Source organism: Rattus rattus, chromosome 7 (genome assembly GCF_011064425.1).
Source record: "Rattus rattus isolate New Zealand chromosome 7, Rrattus_CSIRO_v1, whole genome shotgun sequence".
In the NCBI taxonomy this organism is placed as follows: Eukaryota; Metazoa; Chordata; class Mammalia; order Rodentia; family Muridae; genus Rattus; species Rattus rattus.
In genome coordinates, this window is record NC_046160.1 from 29,237,487 (window position 1) to 29,256,526 (window position 19,040).

General features: G+C 40.8%; 1 protein-coding gene across 2 annotated transcripts in view; it reads left to right on the plus strand.

Moving 5' to 3' along the window:
- The window catches only part of Wdr35 (WD repeat domain 35), a 51,425-nt gene that overhangs the window by 19,154 nt on the left and 13,231 nt on the right, over positions 1 to 19,040 (plus strand). For both annotated transcript variants that reach the window (XM_032907455.1, XM_032907454.1), the window contains 7 exons: positions 294 to 354; positions 8,534 to 8,678; positions 9,899 to 9,968; positions 10,894 to 10,947; positions 12,265 to 12,374; positions 12,964 to 13,174; positions 17,868 to 17,948. In XM_032907455.1, coding sequence (XP_032763346.1) covers positions 294 to 354; positions 8,534 to 8,678; positions 9,899 to 9,968; positions 10,894 to 10,947; positions 12,265 to 12,374; positions 12,964 to 13,174; positions 17,868 to 17,948 — 732 coding nt within the window. The remainder of the gene's footprint in view (positions 1 to 293; positions 355 to 8,533; positions 8,679 to 9,898; positions 9,969 to 10,893; positions 10,948 to 12,264; positions 12,375 to 12,963; positions 13,175 to 17,867; positions 17,949 to 19,040) is intronic.

Below are 19,040 nucleotides of genomic sequence, written 5' to 3' on the forward strand. Positions count from 1 at the left end.
GATGGGAGAAGCAGCTGGACCACTCACCTTGTGCTGTCCTAAAACCGCCTTGTTTGCTATGTGAGAAATCGGCCTCCATTGTAACTCATGGCTTGTGATGTCAGTGCTGTAGGTGATCTTTCCTTTGGCCTGCTTTTCTTTGTACTGAAGTTTTATCAGTTATTTGCAGGTTACTGATGCTTGGGAAAGATAAGCATGATATGTGACGCACACGTCCTGTATTGTTCACAAGCAAGAGCTCTGATATTCTTACAAGAATCCTGATATGCTTTTTTTCTTTTATCTGGTTACAGTTTGTGCTTGTTCTTTGCAATTCTATTGGCACACCCTTGGACCCTAAATACATTGATCTTGGTAAGAAAATGTTATTTATTTCCTTTCTCATGGGGTTTTGTTTGTAACACTAACTAAGAAAAAATCCCAAAGGGCTGGAGATATGACCCATTGGGTTGGAATGTTTGCTGTTAAATCAAGAAGGCCTGAGTTCAAGTTCCTGACCGCCCACACAAAATCTGGGCATGACCACGCATGCCTGTAACCCCAACATTGTGGGTTCGAGATGTATGGGTCCAGGAAATCTCTGGTCAGACCGCCTAGCTGAGCTTAAGGCTCAGTGAAAGGCCTGGCTCAGTAAAGCGGGTAATGATAGGAGATACCCACCTCTGTGTGAGCGCGCATGAGTGTGCACACCCACACACAGATATGTGCCTGGATCACATATTTTCCCACCTCTACTAGTGGTATTCATTAGAATGATATTTTCTAAATATCTTCTGGTTGTCTCGAGTAGTACTGGTTGATACCTGTTTTTGTTTTTTTGTTTTTTTTTTTGTTTTTTGTTTTTTTGATAACCTGTTTTTATGAAAGACTTCTCAATGCTCTCTTTCACTCTGAAAGCATCCTGGTTAAAACAATAACCTGTAAGGGAGGCTGTGTGTCTAAAATCCACAGCAATTCCATAATTGCCACATTGCTACCACTTGTCTCCTGAACTGTATAGAAATTGGCATGTACTGCAGGATTAGTATGCAATAAACAGGGTGTAGGAAGAATTTTGCTCTTAAACCACTTTTATTATTAATAAACTGCTTGTAAATACTTCTCCCCCATGAAAACACTTCAGCTGCTTATAAAGCAGGCGTGCTTTTCCTAGAGCTAATGAAACCAATCTATTAATAGGGAAAGTGTTAAAAAAAAATTCCCCACTTGTGTTTTCCGAGGACATTTGTTATCTGGTTGCTCCCTTCCCTCTACCTAATAGAGATGAAGGTAATTCTCTGGGTAGTTTAAGTCTTACTCTAAGAGACTTGGTTAAGACCATTAAAGTATTTTCTGCCATTGCAGCTTCCAGAATTAATGTTTCTCTTATAGAATGTACTGGCATATATTAGAAATGGTGACAAAATAATTCAATCCAAAACAATTGAAAATCCATTGTATTTTTTGACTCTAATAAACTGCGTCTTTATTTTTAGATTAGATATTGATCTTAAAATTATGCTAGTGGGAATGGAGAGATAGCTAAATGGCTAAGAGCATTTGTTGCTCTTGGAGGGGACCCTGGTTCGATTCCCAGTACTTACCTGGTTGCTCACAATGGTTTGTAACTCCAGTTATAGGGAACTCAGCAACTTCTTCTGACTTTCCTGGATACCAGGCATGCATGTGGCATACATATATACATTCAGGCAAAACATTTATACACATAAGATAATTCTAAAAACAAAATGGTATGCCTCTTAAATGCATTTTGCTGAGGTCTTTGGTTAAAACAAGTGAATGTGAAAGATGTATTGGCTTTGTGTTTAGGTTTAAGTAACTCACTGGGATAGAATGAAATATTAACCTCTTTTCTATATGCATTGTTGCATACGTATGTCTATATACATGTGTGCATATTTAGATGTATAGCTACACAATATGCATATATATGTTAAGTTCCATGTCAATAAAATACATAGCTTATAATTATTATAGATGTCATGTGAATATATTTGTTATTATTAGAAGTATTACATTATTGTGTGTGTGTGTGTGTACCCATGTGTGTGTGCGTACATGTAGAGGTCAGAGGACAACTTTCAGGAGTCATTTTTTTCCAACTACTATATGGGATCCAACTCAGCCCCGCCCTCCTTGAACTCAGTTTTTTAAGTTTGATAGCAAGAGTCCTTACCTACTGAGCCATTTCCCTGAACCAAAGTATTATGTCTTTAAGGTGTGCCAATCTTTAGATTGTTACATTTTTTTCTCTCAATATCCAAAGTTTTAATGTAGGATCATTGGTTATAGCATGTGATTAAACTCAAAGTAATTTTCATGCCAGGTAGACTGTTTTAAAAATAAAATTAAATGTAAATCCTTCTTCTTTATAAAATGGTAAGGACCTGAGAAAATAATCTCTTTGTATTTTTGAGTCTTAAAACTGTCTGACTTACAGTTTCACTGGATGAAATTTTAACCAACAATTCATCCATTGGCCCACAGCAGACAGATGCAGACTCAACATTGTGTTTTATATATATATATCCCAGATAATTTCCCTTTCAAACCCCCACCAAGTTGGAAAACTGAAACAGTAGCAATGTGTAGATTGTCCGATTTTGGTTTTGCTCTTCATCTTTCTTCTCGACAGTTTCTGTAAAACCCCACAGAAACTTACACAGAGCATGGTTGGCGGGAGCACGCCGTGCTCTCTTTAGGTGCTCTTCCGTGGAGCCAGGACATCACAGCCCTTTATCGGTTGTGAGCCACCATGTGGTTGGCTGGGAACTGAACTAAGGAAGCGCAACCCATGTGCTTAACCACTGAGCAGCCTCACCAGCCCCCTAATCACTTTAGTATACTTCTTCCCAAGTGCTTCTCACCCTGCCTTCTGACTGCTACTTTCCTGACTGGGATTGTCTGACTTCTTAAAGATCTGTCTGTCTAACTTTCATACCCCCAATCCCTAACAGTGTGCTTGGGTCTGACAAATATTTCTTGAGTGCATGGACAGTGTTTATGTCATCTAAATTGAAAGTGATTCTTTCGCAAACCAAAAATATACTATTTCAGACACTATAACAGTCCCTAGGGGAGATAAAGAGATCACGATTTTCCTCATGGGATGTATAAATAAATAAGATTTGGTCAATCAGTTGAGCAGCACTTAACTGCTTCTGAGCTGGGTGCCATGTGCCGCAGGTATTGTGCTGGTGACTAGGATAAATGGATGTGGGTGTGTAAGGATGTCTTATAAGAAATGTGAATGTGCCAGGCAGTGGTGGAGCACACCTTTAATCCCAGCACTTGGGAGGCGGAGGCAGGTAGAACTCTCTGAGTTCAAGACCAGCCTGGTCTACAGTTGAGTTACAGGACAGCCAGGACTACACAGAGAAACCCTGTTTCAAAAAATGAGAACAAAGGAAGTCCCTGCACAGATTTCCTCTGGTGGCATTTAAGGAGAGGATTGCATTGAGAGAGGGACCAAGGCACAGAGCGACCCGAAGACCAGCCTGCCTGTGCCGTGGTCATTTTGGTTTCTAATGATGGGTTCCACGTGTTCCAGAGAAGGCTGATCTGATGACAACATGCCAATTTACAGCTCTTTAAAGGGCTAAGAAGTGAATAAGTGGCAAAGTGGGGAACCATTATGGATGCAGGAATTTATCCAGCCCTCAGCATTAAAATATTACAAGCAGGTTTTTCCTAAACGTGAATTCCTAAATTGTTTTAAATTATTTTACATCCTGACTTGGCTATTAATGACTGCCTATTAGTGTTAAGGCTCATTTGAGGGAAGCATAGTTTCTTACATTTTCTCCCCGGTAATCTTTCTGCATAGTTTGAAATTCATTGCATGTGGATATAGATGTGTGTGCCTGTGTATATGCATGTTCACGTGTGTTGGCACACACATGTTTTATGCACGTTGAAGTCTGCAGTTGAAGTTGGAGGTCTTCCTTGGTGTTGCTCTGCTTTAATTTATGGAGGCTGAGCTTCTGCTAAACTTGGAGTTCTGTCTCCTAAAACTTGATCTTTGGGGCTGGAGAGATGGCTCAGCAGTTAAGAACCCAGGATGCTCTTCTAGGGAACTTGGGTTTAATTCCATCGCCTACACGACAGTTCATGACCATCTGTAATTCCAGTTCCAGGGGATCTGGTGCCCCCTTTTGGTCTCCAGGGGCACCAATCTTGTAAATGGTGACAGACATACACGCAGGCAAAACACCCATACACATAAAAAGAAGTAAATCTTTAACAAAGTTGATTTTCACTTTCAATATATTTTAATTAACTGAGAATTTAATATTTTGATCATGTTTAGTTTCCCATCTTGCCCTAATGACTTCTAGTTCTCACTTCCTCCTAACTTTATCCTTCTGTTTTGCTTTGTTTTAATAACTCATGAAGTCCCACTTGTGCTGTCTGTATACCCATGGGTGTGAAGGTGTCCACTTTAGAGTAGTTGACCTACCGTATGAAGACACCTGACTCTCCTTCCTACAGAAGCCATCAACCATCAGTAGTTCCTTACTTAGGAATGCAGGGTCCTGAGCCCCTCCCCGTCCACACTAGAGTATTGATCGGCTTGGCCTTGAGTAGGTCTTATGCAGGTAAGCACAGCTGCTTGTAAGGTCATGCGTGCAGTGGGCCTGAAGACACTGTTGTACTTTGGTCCTTTTCTGACCTCTTGCTCTTAACATCTTTCTGCCTCCTTCTCTGATGGTCCCTGAGTTTGGGGCTGAGGTTATATTGATGTTGCATTTATGGCTGGGGTTGGGGATGGTAATGGTGCCCCTTTGTGGACACTTATTCTTTGTATTTTGATTCGTTGTGAGTTTCTGTTCACTGCACAGAGAAACTGATGATGGAGAACTGTTATGCGTATGAAGATAAGTGCTCTATGGCTATGGATTTAGAGGGCCATTTGTTATTATGTCCATTTAGCAGGTTAATAGCATTAGGCCTGTCCCTAGGCTTGCACACTTCCTAACCAGATCTTCAGTGCCAGGCATGTGCTTCCGCTGTGGATCAGGCATGCGGTCGAATCAGACAGCAGTTTGTTGGCCTCCTAACATTTGTGTCACTATTGCATCATGGGTATATGTCGCCGTGCCAGTCATTAGCGTAGCTCACAGGGTTCACAGCTGGGTGAGGCGGATGATGACTTTCCCTCAGCAGCAACTAGACAGTGTACAGCACCTTCTAGTCCTATGAAAGCTTGCAGGAGCAAGGCTTCCTGGTCATCACCAGTGGGTTTCTTCCATGTCCTGTGGTCAAACCGTGTGTTGCCTTTGCTAATAGTGTACTCCTATCAAACTGTGGCAGGAAACCTCACCTTTTTTTTCTTGTAAATTTATTTGGACTTCAATCTTTTAATAAAATTCCGTCAGAAGTTTTACAGATCGCATTATGTTCCCTTGTGAATTTATTGAGAGTGCTACTATATTAATTGAAAATATTTTCTGATATTTTTACATTTATTCTGATTAATGGCTGGAGTGCTTAGTTACATTATAATAATTCATGTAGAAAACGAAAATAAAAACAATGACTACCATGCCTAATGGATCCTAATGTTTATTGAGGAGCATTCTGCTTCAGTGACTCAGGGCACAGATTCCAGAGTGGTAGAGTACCTGAGTTTAAGTCCCACTTGCCCACTGTCTAGCTGTATAACAAATTATACCTGCTCCATACCCGGGTGCCTTTTTTTAATCTGCTAACTAACGATAGCACTGTCGGCCTTATACAGTGGTTGCAAGTTAATACACATAATGTGTTTAGAAGAGTGCTTGCATGCATTTAAAATTATTAACCATTTACTCTGTTCTAGGTACTGTGCTATCCTTTATTTTCTCGTTTAATCTTTACAACAGCGCTAGAGGGCTGATATTGTTGTTTTCAATCGGCAGGTAAACTGAGGTTCAGAGAGAGAAACACAGTTGTTAACATCATAATTAGGAAGTGTTTGCAATTGGAATGCAGAAGCCTGACTTGACTTTTGAACCAGTAACATTTTAATTTTGAATTAATCAGGATAGTAATCAATTCTTGTATTCATAAAGTATTAAGAGTAAAGATCATAGGGGAGTGGAAAGTGTGATCAGAATAAATTGTGTGGAAAAAAAGAATAAAAGAACATGACTGTAACTCATAATTGTAATTAAACACTGGTTGGGAAAATGCTTTTATATGCTTTGGAAATTTTATATTTTACCAGGAAGCAGTAAAGGTTTGTGAAGTCAAATCAATAAGAACATAATTACCAGCATTGAAATATTCATGGTGAATTTACTGAATATTTATTAGATTTAGTAAAAAGTCAGCGAGAAGACAGCCTGGCTGGTTTTAGCGCCCACTGGAGGTTTGGCTGCTGTTCGCTAGGCTTTGATTTTGTGCAAGGCAATGAGGAATTTGTACGCCCTCTAGAGGTCATTAATAGTATATGATTTGTTTTGAATAGAAAAACCTTGAAAATCTGAATTGAAAAAAATCCGACTCAACTCTATTGAAATATTTAGTATATAAAAATCCTCGAATTTGAGTTCCTGAGCTGTCAGTCTGCTCAGTTAACACCACGCTGCCAGAGGCAGTTTCTACTCTTCAGTTTCTAAGCGTCCTGCTGCCACAATTTGCCCCTGGCTAGGACAGTGACAAGAGCTCCATAAGCCACTGCGCTGACTGACCCTGGCCTCATGGCTTTGTGTATAAACAGAAACAGTTCACAGTGTTCAACTATTCATGAGCTCAGAAAATGGAGCGGTGCCCTTACGGAGGACTGCTTGCCTTTTATATAGTTTGTTTGAAAGTGCATAATTAATTTTATCTTGCTTAGTATTCCATGATCTTTTTTTTTTTTTTATTAACTTGAGTATTTCTTATATACATTTTGAGTGTTATTCCCTTTCCCGGTTTCCAGGCAAACATCCCCCTCCCCCTCCCCTTCCTTATGTGTGTTCCCCTCCCCATCCACCCCCCATTACCACCCTCCCCCCAACCATCTAGTTCACTGGGGGTTCAGTCTTAGCAGGACCCTGGGCTTCCCCTTCCACTGGTGCTCTTACTAGGATATTCATTGCTACCTATGAGGTCAAAGTCCAGGGTCAGTCCATGTATAGTCTTTAGGTAGTGGCTTAGTCCCTGGAAGCTCTGGTTGCTTGGCAGTATTCCATGATCTTACGTGATTGTTTCACTGCTTAGTCTCCCAATTGTAATCCACAGTTGGAGTTGATGAAACTCTCTACTTCACAAAAGCATGCACGATAGGCAGTCAGTTAAATGTCTGCCTAGAAGCATGAAACCCAGCAGAATTTTTTTCTTTTTAACTAAGTGAAGTAGAAATACAAGACAAATGAGATCAAGAAAAAAGGATAAAAGTTTAGACTGAGATGTAATTGGTACTGGGGAGGGGAGAAAGAGATCGGCTTCATCAGCCGGTGGCCATCTGAGTTGTTTCTGTGTTGGCCATGATGTGGAACACTGTTTTGTACCCGAGTGTAAATTTGTGTGCGTGTTTGCTTCTCTTAGACGTATACCTAGGAGCATAGTTGCTAGGGAATGTGTAATCTACAGTCAACATTTTGGGAAACTTTGGAATGTTTTTTTTTTTTCAGAGTATTTTACATTTTCAGTTTTTCGCTATACCTTTACCAATTCTTGTCTTATACTTTCTAAAATTCTAGCTGTCCTAGTGAGGGTCATGTGATACGCCAGTTGTAGTTTAGATTTTCAACTTTTGGTGGTTAATGATGTTGGTTATCTTTTCATGGTTATTTGTGTATCTTATTGGAGAAACATTTACTTAGATTCTTTGCCTTTTTAAAAGTTTTTTTGTTAATTATTTTTGGACATTCTCATATGTATGTTTATAACCACTAACTCCTTTATGATTTATGAATATTTTCTCTCATTTAATTTTCTTGCTATCACATGAAACACAAATGTGTTTGACTTTGTTCCAGACTAATTGTTTTATTTTTGTTACATTATTTTTGGTGTCATGCCTAAGGCACTAACTGTTGCCTAACCCTGGCTCACAAAGATTTATTTCTGGGGCTGGAGAGATGGCTTGATGGTTAAGTGCACTGGCTGCTCTTTCAGAGGACTTGGGTTCAATTCCCAGCAATTATGTAGTTGTAACTCCAGAGGATCTGACATTCCTCACACAGACATACACACAGGAAAAAAGTCAGTGCACATAAAATAATAAATTATTGACAAGGTTGCTCCTCCTCCTGTCTGTGGTGCTGAGTCCGTGGCTTCTCACCTGCTGAGCCAATGCTCTTCCACTGACCCCGTACTCCAAAGTACTCTGTAACAAGTCCTGAGGTTTTAGCGCAGATCCATTGACATTGCAGGTCCATTTACTTAATATCCTTTGTATGATCATAATGACTTTGGATTCTTGTCTGATTGAGCGAGCGTGCGTATTTCAAGATGGCTTTATTATTTCTAAGGTGAGGAGGAGCTGGGCTCAGTGGTGCTGAAGTTCTGTGAAGCTCTTTCCGTGAGCGCCAGCTCACTGCCTTCCTGCTCTTTCCAACAGTGCCACTGTTCGTTGCGATGACCAAGACCCACGTGATAGCAGCTTCAAAGGAAGCGCTTTATACCTGGCAATATCGTGTGGCAAAGAAGCTCACAGCGTTGGAGATTAATCAGATCACACGGTCTCGAAAAGAAGGAAGAGAAAGGTATGTTTTTTGATACACCTTTTTAATAACACAACCATACCACATTGAATTCAGATGTAGTTAATTATCTATCAGCATTCTTGAGAAATATACATTGCCTTGATTGACAGAAATACTTTTATTTAACTTGAATATCTTTAATTGGATCTATTTAAATTTACCAAAATAAAAGAAAGTTGGCATGATATAAACAAAACAGAACAAGACAAAACAAAACCTCCATATTGATGAAGGCTGGACGTCTGCGGGGATTTGGTTAGGAAATGACTGTGTGACCCACTCCCCATATTAGCGGTACACTGATGTGTGACCCACTCCCCATATTAGCGGTACACTGATGTATGGCCCACTCCCCATATTAGCGGTACACTGATGTATGGCCCACTCCCCATATTAGCGGTACACTGATGTGTGGCCCACTCCCCATACTAGGGGTACACTGATATTGCCGTCGTTCACTTAAGAAGCGAGCATCTAACTGAAGCCTCACTCCCATAGGCTAGTGGTACAGGACTCTTTCCAGGGGGTGATCCTAGCATCAGTTACCAGGGGAGATGCAGGTCCTTACACACGGGTATGGAGGAGGGCTTTAGGTCCGGGTAAACTGGTCACGTGGCTTCTTTCCAAGGCCCTGGCTTCTGGAAGTGTGAGTTGGAGTAGTTTCTGCTAAGTGGGGATAAAGAGGGCTCTGCCACTCAGACAGGACAGAGGGACTCCTGAAGGAAGCTTCGACATGTAGATATGTAACTGTGTTAAGTGGACAACAGGAAGTTCTGTATAAAGTTATGACTTCACAAGCCTGAAGTGCAGCGGACAGGAGGATGAGGCAGGAGGATTCTGAGTTCGTGATATACCCAGGCTACATAGAGACTTCTTGCAAGCACGCAAGCAAGCAAGCAAACTAATAGGCAAACAGTTACTTTTGACCAACAGTCAGGCAAAAATCCGACAGCTTAATGGACTTTATTGGGAATATGTAACTTGGTTGGTCATAATGGGGCATGATTTTGGTGAACAGATGACTTTTATAACTTTAAATATTTGGTGGATAATTTCTGCTTTTATGAGATTCAGCTGTATCAAGAACTCTTTTAAAAAAAATCAGGGTTTTCCTGGTAGAAAAGAATGCTCACTGTAGTCATTCAATCCATAGCTGTAGAGATTATGAAGTAATATAATCCCCGCTTTCTTCAAGCTTCTGTTTTTTCTTTTATTAACAGAATTTATCATGTTGACGATGTTCCTTCTGGATCTGTGGATGGGGTGTTTGATTATAGTAAAGCCATTCAAGTAGGTGGTTTGATTTCCGTCAGTGTTAGTGTCTGCAGATAAGGAAACATTGTAATTTTATTACAGACTTGAACAAGAATTTGGTTCTAGTAAATAGGGCATCATTTTAACAGTTCCTTAAATACTGTCACATCTGCTTTTTCTATGGTGGCTAGGGACCCAAACTCAGGTCCTGTGGCTTGTGCAGCAAGCACTTTACCCACTCAGCCGTCTTTGCAGCCCTGATTAAGAACGCTTTAACTGAGTTTATGACTTTGTGACTTTTGGGCCGTGTTTGAGCTATCGTGGGCCACACTTACCTGTGAGCTGTGTTGACTGAACTGTTGACAGTTTTATCACTTATAGGACCTTTCTCCATGCTCTTTCCTTTTCTCATGTTCCCCAGCTGAGAGAGCAGTCAGTCCTGGCAGTTCTCCAGAGAGAGCAGTCTGACTTCTGGCTGATTGGTTTGTCAGACAGTGTATATACATACACATACACACTAGCTATGGTGACTGGCTCTTCTCGCTAAACACAATGCCCTTTACTTAGACCCAGGTGGTTGCAGGGCTCTCCCATTTTACCCTTCTGGTGGCCTATGCTTACCTCCCTGATCCCAGCTGTAAGAGCTAAGCTTAGGCGTTTTCCCATCTACTTCTGCCTATGTGCTTGTTTAACCCACTTGTATCTCTTTTAAAAGACTATCTACAATTAGGTGTTTGCTCCATAGTCTTTGCAAGTTGATTTTTAAGTAGTCCCCTAGGGATCAAGATTTCATTGAAGTAGCATAGTACTTACTTCAGTGACTGACACATAGTAGGTACTCAGTAAATAAAATTGTTACATTGACAAATGTATTATTATTAGATTTTAATAAATTGCATGTGGGTTTTGGACCTCCTTTGTTTTTCAATAAATATTACATAAAATGATTGATTAATTTTAGGGTACGAGGGATCCAATTTGTGCCATAACTGCATCTGATAAGACATTGATTGTGGTAAGTTGAAATAAACTCATTTTATGAATTGTTATTGTTTGGGTTACAGAGCAAGGGTAAGCAAGCATTTTTGATGTAGGCTGCCATCTTGTGGGTGTCCTGTGTTTCTCTAAATCTGATAGAAGAAATGAGGAAGTTCTGAGGTTCGTGACATCTTATTAGTCATTTGCAAAATGTTAACTACTTATAAAATCAGCAGGGCGGTGGTCAGCCGAGAAGGGACGCATGTGGAGTTGACCCTGGGTGGAAAGCCCTACGTAGTCGGTCGATGCAGAGGCTGTATGGGAAGCATTGACCTTAGAGGATTTTTTCTCCTGTATGTAGCCCAGGAACCTATACTGGCTCGGCTGAACTACATTCATAAACCTTAGGATGAAGTGATGTATTCTCCAGCTAGTAGAGTTGAGGAATCTATGGCAGTAATTTGCTAAAATCTAAAAACAGAAGCAATGGTATACTGTTCTTTCTTGAGCGCTGACATTTGAAAACACGAACTTCCAAAGTAACTGAGTCAGCAGTGAGTTCGAGTTGCTCCAGCCGAGGCTTCCCTGTCCCCGCTGAGTTCTCTAGCCGTCAGCTCACTTGGTGGGGGAACCACTCTTTAAGGACTTTGTATCCTATGGCTTCCCCACTTTTCTGATAGGTCCTGCTTGAGCATCATACCGAGGAATCCTTGCTCTCTGGCTAAAGAGGGGAGGTAAAGATGAGCTATGTAGGCCTTCCTCTCTTACCCAGTGCTGCCCATGGCTCAAGGCAGGAGAGTTGAAAGCTAGTCATGGCCCCACTCCACTGCTGCATTTGCTGTGATCCGTGCAGTCAGGCCTGCCCAGGAAATGGATATATATCCTGTGACAAGTTTTAAATAACACTCAAGTGTTGCTGCTTCTAGGTGACCTTTCTTCTTGCCAGAGGCTGATGCTCTAGGTCAAAGCTGTAGGAGGAGGGCTAGACTCCAGGATCAGCTGTTCCATACGGTGACCTTCCATTTCATATCTGTGGGATATAAATGAGCAGCTACTTTGTAGCCTTTAGTCTACCCTGAATATTAACCTAAATGATAAGCAGCCTTAGATGTTTCTTTTTTGACAGTAAGAGTCAGTGTATTACAAAGTCTTTGTCCTGACTTCCTTCTTGAATATTCTATGAGGAAAAATTAGACTGCCTACAGCTGTTGTTAAAAGACTCAAGTTAGGAGTCAAACAGCACTTGCTAGGTTACTGTCACTCTGGTTTTAAAAACATGGGCATAGAGAGGCCTGCATTGAGAGCTTGATGCTCATGGTCAATATGCTATAGTAACCAAAGGTCATTTCCATAGGGCCGTGAATCTGGCGTCATCCAGAGGTACAGCTTTCCCAATGTTGCTTTGATTCAAAAGTATTCTCTGGATTGCCGAGCCTGCCAGTTATCTCTGAACTGCAACTCCAGGTACCAGAGACTTCTCCTGGGCGTTAGACTTTACGTTGGGATGGCTAGATTTGTGTGGTAGTGTGCTGACGAGTGAACTTGTTGAGTACAGTTAAAAGTTTTTGTTTAAATGGAAATCCTGGCACTTTTTAAAATTTAAAAAATTTTTTTTAAAGATTTATTTATTTATTATATATATGAGTACACTGTTGCTGTCTTCAGACACACCAGAAGAAGGCATCGGATCCCATTACAGATGGTTGTGAGCCACCATGTGGTTGCTGGGAATTGAACTCAGGACCTCTGGAAGAGCAGTCAGTGCTCTAACCGCTGAGCCATCTCTCCAGCCCTTTTTAAAATTTTTATTCTTGAAACTTAACATTAACTATTTTATATTTTGATACTGTCTGGTTTTGGATACATTTTTCTTATAAAGTAGCAAAATGAAGAATAGTTTCTGTCTTCTGTTAAATTCCTTTAAAGAGTTTTAAAGTGATTTCCACCATATTCCAGGTTTTTGATAAAGGGTCCTGAAGAAGGGCTGTAGGCAGTTTGACTTCATGATCACTGAATGTATCTTACAACCTCCCCTCCCTCCCATGACTTCTAGTCGCCTAGCCATCATTGACATCGCGGGAGTCCTGACATTCTTTGACTTGGACACTCGGGTGACAGACAGTACAGGGCAGCAAGTCGTCGGCGAGTTGCTAAAACTGGAGCGCAAAGATGTCTGGGATATGAAATGGGCCAAGGACAATCCCGATTTGTTTGCAATGATGGAGAAGACAAGAATGTATGTCTTCAGAAACTTGGATCCTGAGGTACGGCCAAGGAATACGTGTTGACAGTATAAATAATGAACCAAACTCAAAACCCGGATATTCCTCCCTTTTCCTTTGAGAAATGTATCGGCATTGTGGCATACATCTGTGAAAATACGTTTAAAAATTGCTGTAGGGTTTAAAAATATTTTGTTCAAAGTGGGAATAATCCTTCTAAAATATCTTTGCTTTCTCTAAAAAGCACTTCCTAGGCATTTACTTAGTCTGTTAAAAGATGGACTCAGCTGGGCAGGGAGACATACGCTTGTAATCCCAGTATAGGAGAGGCTGAAGAGGAGAACCATGCTCTTTGAGGCCAGCCTGGGCTATCAAGGACCACAGTTCAGACCTTAACTGAAACCGAAACTGAGGCCACCAACACGGAACTGTGACAATCATTCAATAGTCCTGGTTTCTTTTTCTCTTATCAAAATTCAAGGAAAAGTCAAGAAAGTCACCAGGTTTATTTGCTGTGGTTTTGAAATGGCCGTGTCTCTTCATTCTCCATGCTTATGTGTCTAGAGACGCTTACCTCACCTTTGTTACTCTCCAGCCCACTCACCAGTCTGCACCTTTCTGTTCCCAGGTCCCCTCACACACATTGTGACTGCCTTACCTTCTGTCCATTATATTTTCTCATTAATTTTCAGGTCTTTTCTATTTATAGCTGCATCAGCTGATGTTTTTGAAAGAGTTGGTTGTTTTTATTAAAACATTTTAATAGCACATTTTTAATAAAGAGCTTAAGTATGAGAGTTAAGAGAGCAAGAGATGTACCGAGAAAGAAAGACATCCCAAGGAGCACGGCACAGGCTTCTCTAGAGGGAACTGCACCCGTTAGCTTTTCTGTTTTGGATTCTTCTGTCCCTCAGTCCTCTCTGAACCAATGCTTATTATCCATGTGCTTAGGCAGTATAAAATAAATTAATATGTAACTCAATCAAAAAGATAATTTTTAGAAACAATTTTTGATCACTGATGATTTTCAATGTAGAATATTCTGTTTCCCTCACTAGTGTAAATCACAGGAGATGAGCTAATGTCTCACTTATCCATATTGATTTGTTGGTTCTTGGGAAGAAATTGCACACTCAGGGCTTCGAGCCGTCAGAGGTTTTCTGCAGCCATTGGTTTAGTGTTGAGCTGTTGCTCCTCTAAAAGACTGAGCGTTTCTGTCTTTCTCTTTGGAGCTCCATTGGTGCTCTTTGGTAATGACATCATCGTCAGTTACTCTTAGAGGCTCTGTTAAGGCAGTGAGGAGCCTCATGTCTTTGTCATTCTTAGACCCCGAGAAGTGGTTCAAAGACAAGACATCCTGGACTACTACCTTTGCCTGGCTTCTTGCAAGGACCTAAGGGCATTTTGTCCCTTGCCACAAAACAAGTGTGGATATTTGACAGGTGTCCACAGGGTAACCTTGAAATGGAAGAATGGTTTCCAAATGCTAGAGTCCTCCTTCTGTTCTTCGCCCTCCTCCTTGTTAGCCAGTTGTCGGATGCCCAGCGAGTGGGCTCTTACTATGCTTGTGCAGGGTGTGCAGTGTCAATTTAGCACCAAGTCAAACCTTTAAACCTTTGTCTGGAGGAGACTATTAAGTAGTTCTAACAGACTAGCCTTTATTTAAAAAAATCATTATTTTCTTTACTTGAGTTTGTTTTCTAGCTTGGTGAATAACTCAATTTCTGTTACATTTAGAGCTAGATCAGTTTTGAAAATGACTTGAGCATGGTGAGGAATCTATATACCGTGCTGCTCTGTTCTCTGTTTTCCCGAGGCTGCAGGCCTCTGTGCTCCATGCTAGCTCAGCTGCTCTGCTGGTCCTTCCTCCAGCTGCTCAGAGGCTGTGAGGATGCCTGGACACAGCTACACAGTACCCTCTTCCTCCACATTAGCACTCGGGAGATGAGTTGTGGTCTGACAGTTGGGAGCTGGATAGGTTTTTTTCGTGAGAGGATAGATAAACGATCTCTGTTTCCCTGTTGTGAGAGAGGGAGGGGCTAGCTTTACCATTCCACAGTTGCTTGTGTTATCAGTGATCCCTGGAGCTGGCAGATTCGTTTTCAAAACCTCTTTTTTTTTCTTTTTCTTTTTTTCGGAGCTGGGGACCGAACCAAGGGCCTTGTGCTTGCTAGGCAAGCGCTCTACCACTGAGCTAAATCCCCAACCCCGTTTTCAAAACCTCTTAAGCCTCTTGTCTAATTTATGAAGTGAGGGTAAAATTTGATAATATAATCTCTCAATCTAATTAATTAGGCATGTTCAAGCCTCAGTGAGTCTTACTGTGTGCTGACTGATGAGCTAAGTCAGTACACCAGGAAGCCTGCGGTGTTACACATGCTGTGAGGCCGCTGACTGTGCTGAGTGAGAGAGACCCCAGTGCGTCTTGATACAGCATAGTGTACCAAGGCTTGGATGCCTGTTTTGATAAAAATATAGACCTTGCATACTGCTTATTGCGTGTACCCTGCTTTGTAGCTAATTAATATGACACACTGTGTTCAGTTGAGGTATGGATGAATTACTGCTGTATTTTGGAAAAGAGTGTTAGTTGATATAAATTGGCCTAGTTAGCTTTGTCAACTTGACACAGCCTAGCATTATCCATGATGAGAATCTCATTGGAAGGATTGTCCAGATCAGATTGCCCTGTGACCATATCTGTGGGGTATCATGTTAATTGTTAATCCATATAGGCGGGCCAGCCCACTCTGACTGGCACAGTTCCCTGGGGAGTTGATTCAGGGCTCTATTAAGAATGCTGGCTGAGGGCTGGAGAGATGGCTCAGTGGTTAAGAGCACTGACTGCTCTTCCAGAGGTCTTGGGTTCAATTCCAGCAACCACATGTGGCTCACGACCATCTGTAGTGGGATGGATCTGGTGCCCTCTTCTCAAGCGCAGGTGTACATGAAGCTAGAACACGCGTATACAGAAACATTCACTTTAAAGAGCTCCGGCTGAGTGAGCCAGTGAGCAGCGTTACTCCACTTCTGCTTTAAGCTGCTGTTGAGTTCCTGCTCTGACCTCCCTCAGTGGTGGACTGTGAGTCAGAGGTGCAAGCTTCCTTCCCTCGGTCGCTTTGCTCACAATGATTATTACAGCCACAGAAAAGAGACCATTGTAATTCAAGCAGAAGCAGAGTTTCCAGGAGGAGGAATGACCCAACACCATTTGCACATCACTTGTAGACCAGCGTTTGTAAACCACTTTGAAATTCTTCGCTCTGCTCTTCCTTCTCCTTTCCCACTCTCCCTTCTCTGTTTCCCCATCATTTAAAGACTCTTTTATTAAAGCAGTAATCTTATAATCCAAATTATATGCTTTTTGCATAATTATCAGTTCTGTTACATAGAACAGAAACCCTAAAGTATCCCGCAGCGAAGAATTACAAAATTAAAGGAACGAGTCACATTTTTGAACTTTTTTTTTTCAGGATGGTGGTATATTTTTTAATCCACAGATTATCTTTTGTGACTTCATCTTTTAACCATTTTTCTTTGTTATAGTATTTAATTAAAATGATTTTTTATGATAAACATGTTTATACAAATTTATTTGGTTTATTCGATAGTTTCAAATTAATTAAAACACACAAAAGACTCTATGAGAAACATCTCAATACATATTCTTTTCATTAAATTTTGTTGTGATTCTGTGTATGCATCTATGTGGCATTGTTTTTCCAAGACAGGGCCATGCTATATAACAAAGGCTCGACTCTTAATTTGTAATTTCCTGCTTCCATCTGCCGTGTGCTGGGATTACAGGGTGAACTGCCAGGCCTGGCTGTTTATGTGTGTTTGTTACCCGTAAAAATGTATTATCTGCCTTATGTAATACAATCACATTTTTAAAGATAATTAAAAGATCTTATATAAACTTTTCTCATATAATTTGATTTTTAACTGACAACTTGTGATTTTTCAAAGAAAAAAATATTTGAAATCCCATTAGACATGTCTACTGTGTGTCATATGAGCCTCAATCTTAGGCATATTGAATTTTTACTTTTTATTTTCACCATTTTGGTGTCTTTCTTTTATCACAATTATATAATAGCATAGTATAATTATGCTTACTTATAAATAATGAAAATGTGATGATTTCCATTTTTAGACACTATTATCCCTTTTTCTTCTGTACCATTCTTGGAGGTACGAAGTAATTGGCAGAGTACTTATTTTGGCTTATAGAACATCTTTTTCTTTCTTTCTTTCTTTCTTTCTTTTTTTTGCTAAGGATGTAAGGCAGCTACTTTACCTTATAATATGCAGATCCTACATGGTTTTTTTTGCAACCATCTGTAGAATAAGAGACATACGTGTAACATACATGTATTTACACGTTAGCAAGTAAAGTCTTATGTAGGCAGTATGTCAGGTACATAGGGGGCAGACTTCAGTTAGCTGTGGGATTTGTGTGGTAGATGTCCTAATTGGATCCAAATACAATGCATATCATAATGTGGTCAGGCAAGAGCTGTATGAAAGTGTAGAGTTGAAATATGACTCCAGCAGAGGTGAGCATGTGTGGCAGTGTGGTAATTATTTAGGTGATGGGCATATGGCATTAGTGACATTCTGGGTCTTTTGTCTGATTGCAAGTTTTGACCATGTTGTTTAAAATGAGGACTCCTTGAGGGGGCATGTTTTGTATGATGAGTCATAACACTCATTTTTTTTTTTGTCTTTAAAGGAACCCATTCAGACCTCTGGCTATATTTGCAACTTTGAGGATTTGGAAATTAAATCTGTGCTCTTGGATGAGATACTTAAGGTAACTAACAACCACACCCTCCATTTCTGCTGCAGCCCTTGACTGAGCCGCCTGTGTGACAGGCAGCACAGTGGCCCAGCTGGGAGTAGACCCACGAGTCGGCTGGGCCTCAGGTCCAGCCTTACTCATTGCTTACTGTGCGTGGCTTCCGGGGTCGTAGCTGATGGTCTTTGAAAGTCTGGGTTCCCATAAGGGAGGAGCACCTGGGCTTTCTAATTGGTCTGCTGCATGTGGGGCGGATGCAGGGATAAGGGTGGAGCTTAAAAGCTGACAGCAAATACTAGAATGGAGTTTTAGGGTATTGCACCTGGGGATTGCCACATTTGACTGGTGGGCTTTCTGTATGGATAGCAAGGTATCCATAGTTCTGCAAGGTAAAGAGAGAGATCATTCCTGTGTTTAGGTACATGGTCTGTGAAACAGTGAGCCTGTTTCTTGTCTTTCACTCACATACAGGAACATCAGAGAGTAGCCCTTCCCTTTTATCCTTGCATATGCAAGAAGAGCATCTTTTTAAGTGTGGTGTTTGCTCGGTTCAAGTCTTAGGTGTTGGGAGCTCTTTAGAAGGTGTGTTTTTCCAATGCCCTTTTATAAACAGAGTCAGAGGTGGGTAGACTCCATTAAAGTGGCTGATGTCATGCTTTGACAGAGTCAGCTTCTGGAGTCCTCATCATCTAGCACGGGTGTGCTGTATCAGTGACTTTCAGCCAGTGTATTTATGTCTAATTGAAAAAAAGTGTGGTTGCTATATAGAATTAAATCAATATAGAAAAAAATTGAAAACAAAGTTTCAAAAACTAGTAGAAATTCTACCAGCCAGCAATTTCAATCAATATTGCCTGAACATCGTAGAATCTGTCCTCCAAGCTGTCACTGAGAAGTGTGAAGACAGGCTCGGGTGGGATGAGTGAGCAGAAATCACGTATTCAGATCAGCGCCATTGTACAAAATGTTTTTCCATCCTAACTTTAATTTTAATCAACAATCTGAAAAGAAAAGATTCTGAAAACAAGGAATTCTAGACTCTTAGGTAATCTTAAAAAAAAAAAAAAAAGGACAAACAGTAACATTTCCAGGGTTAGGAAGAATTGT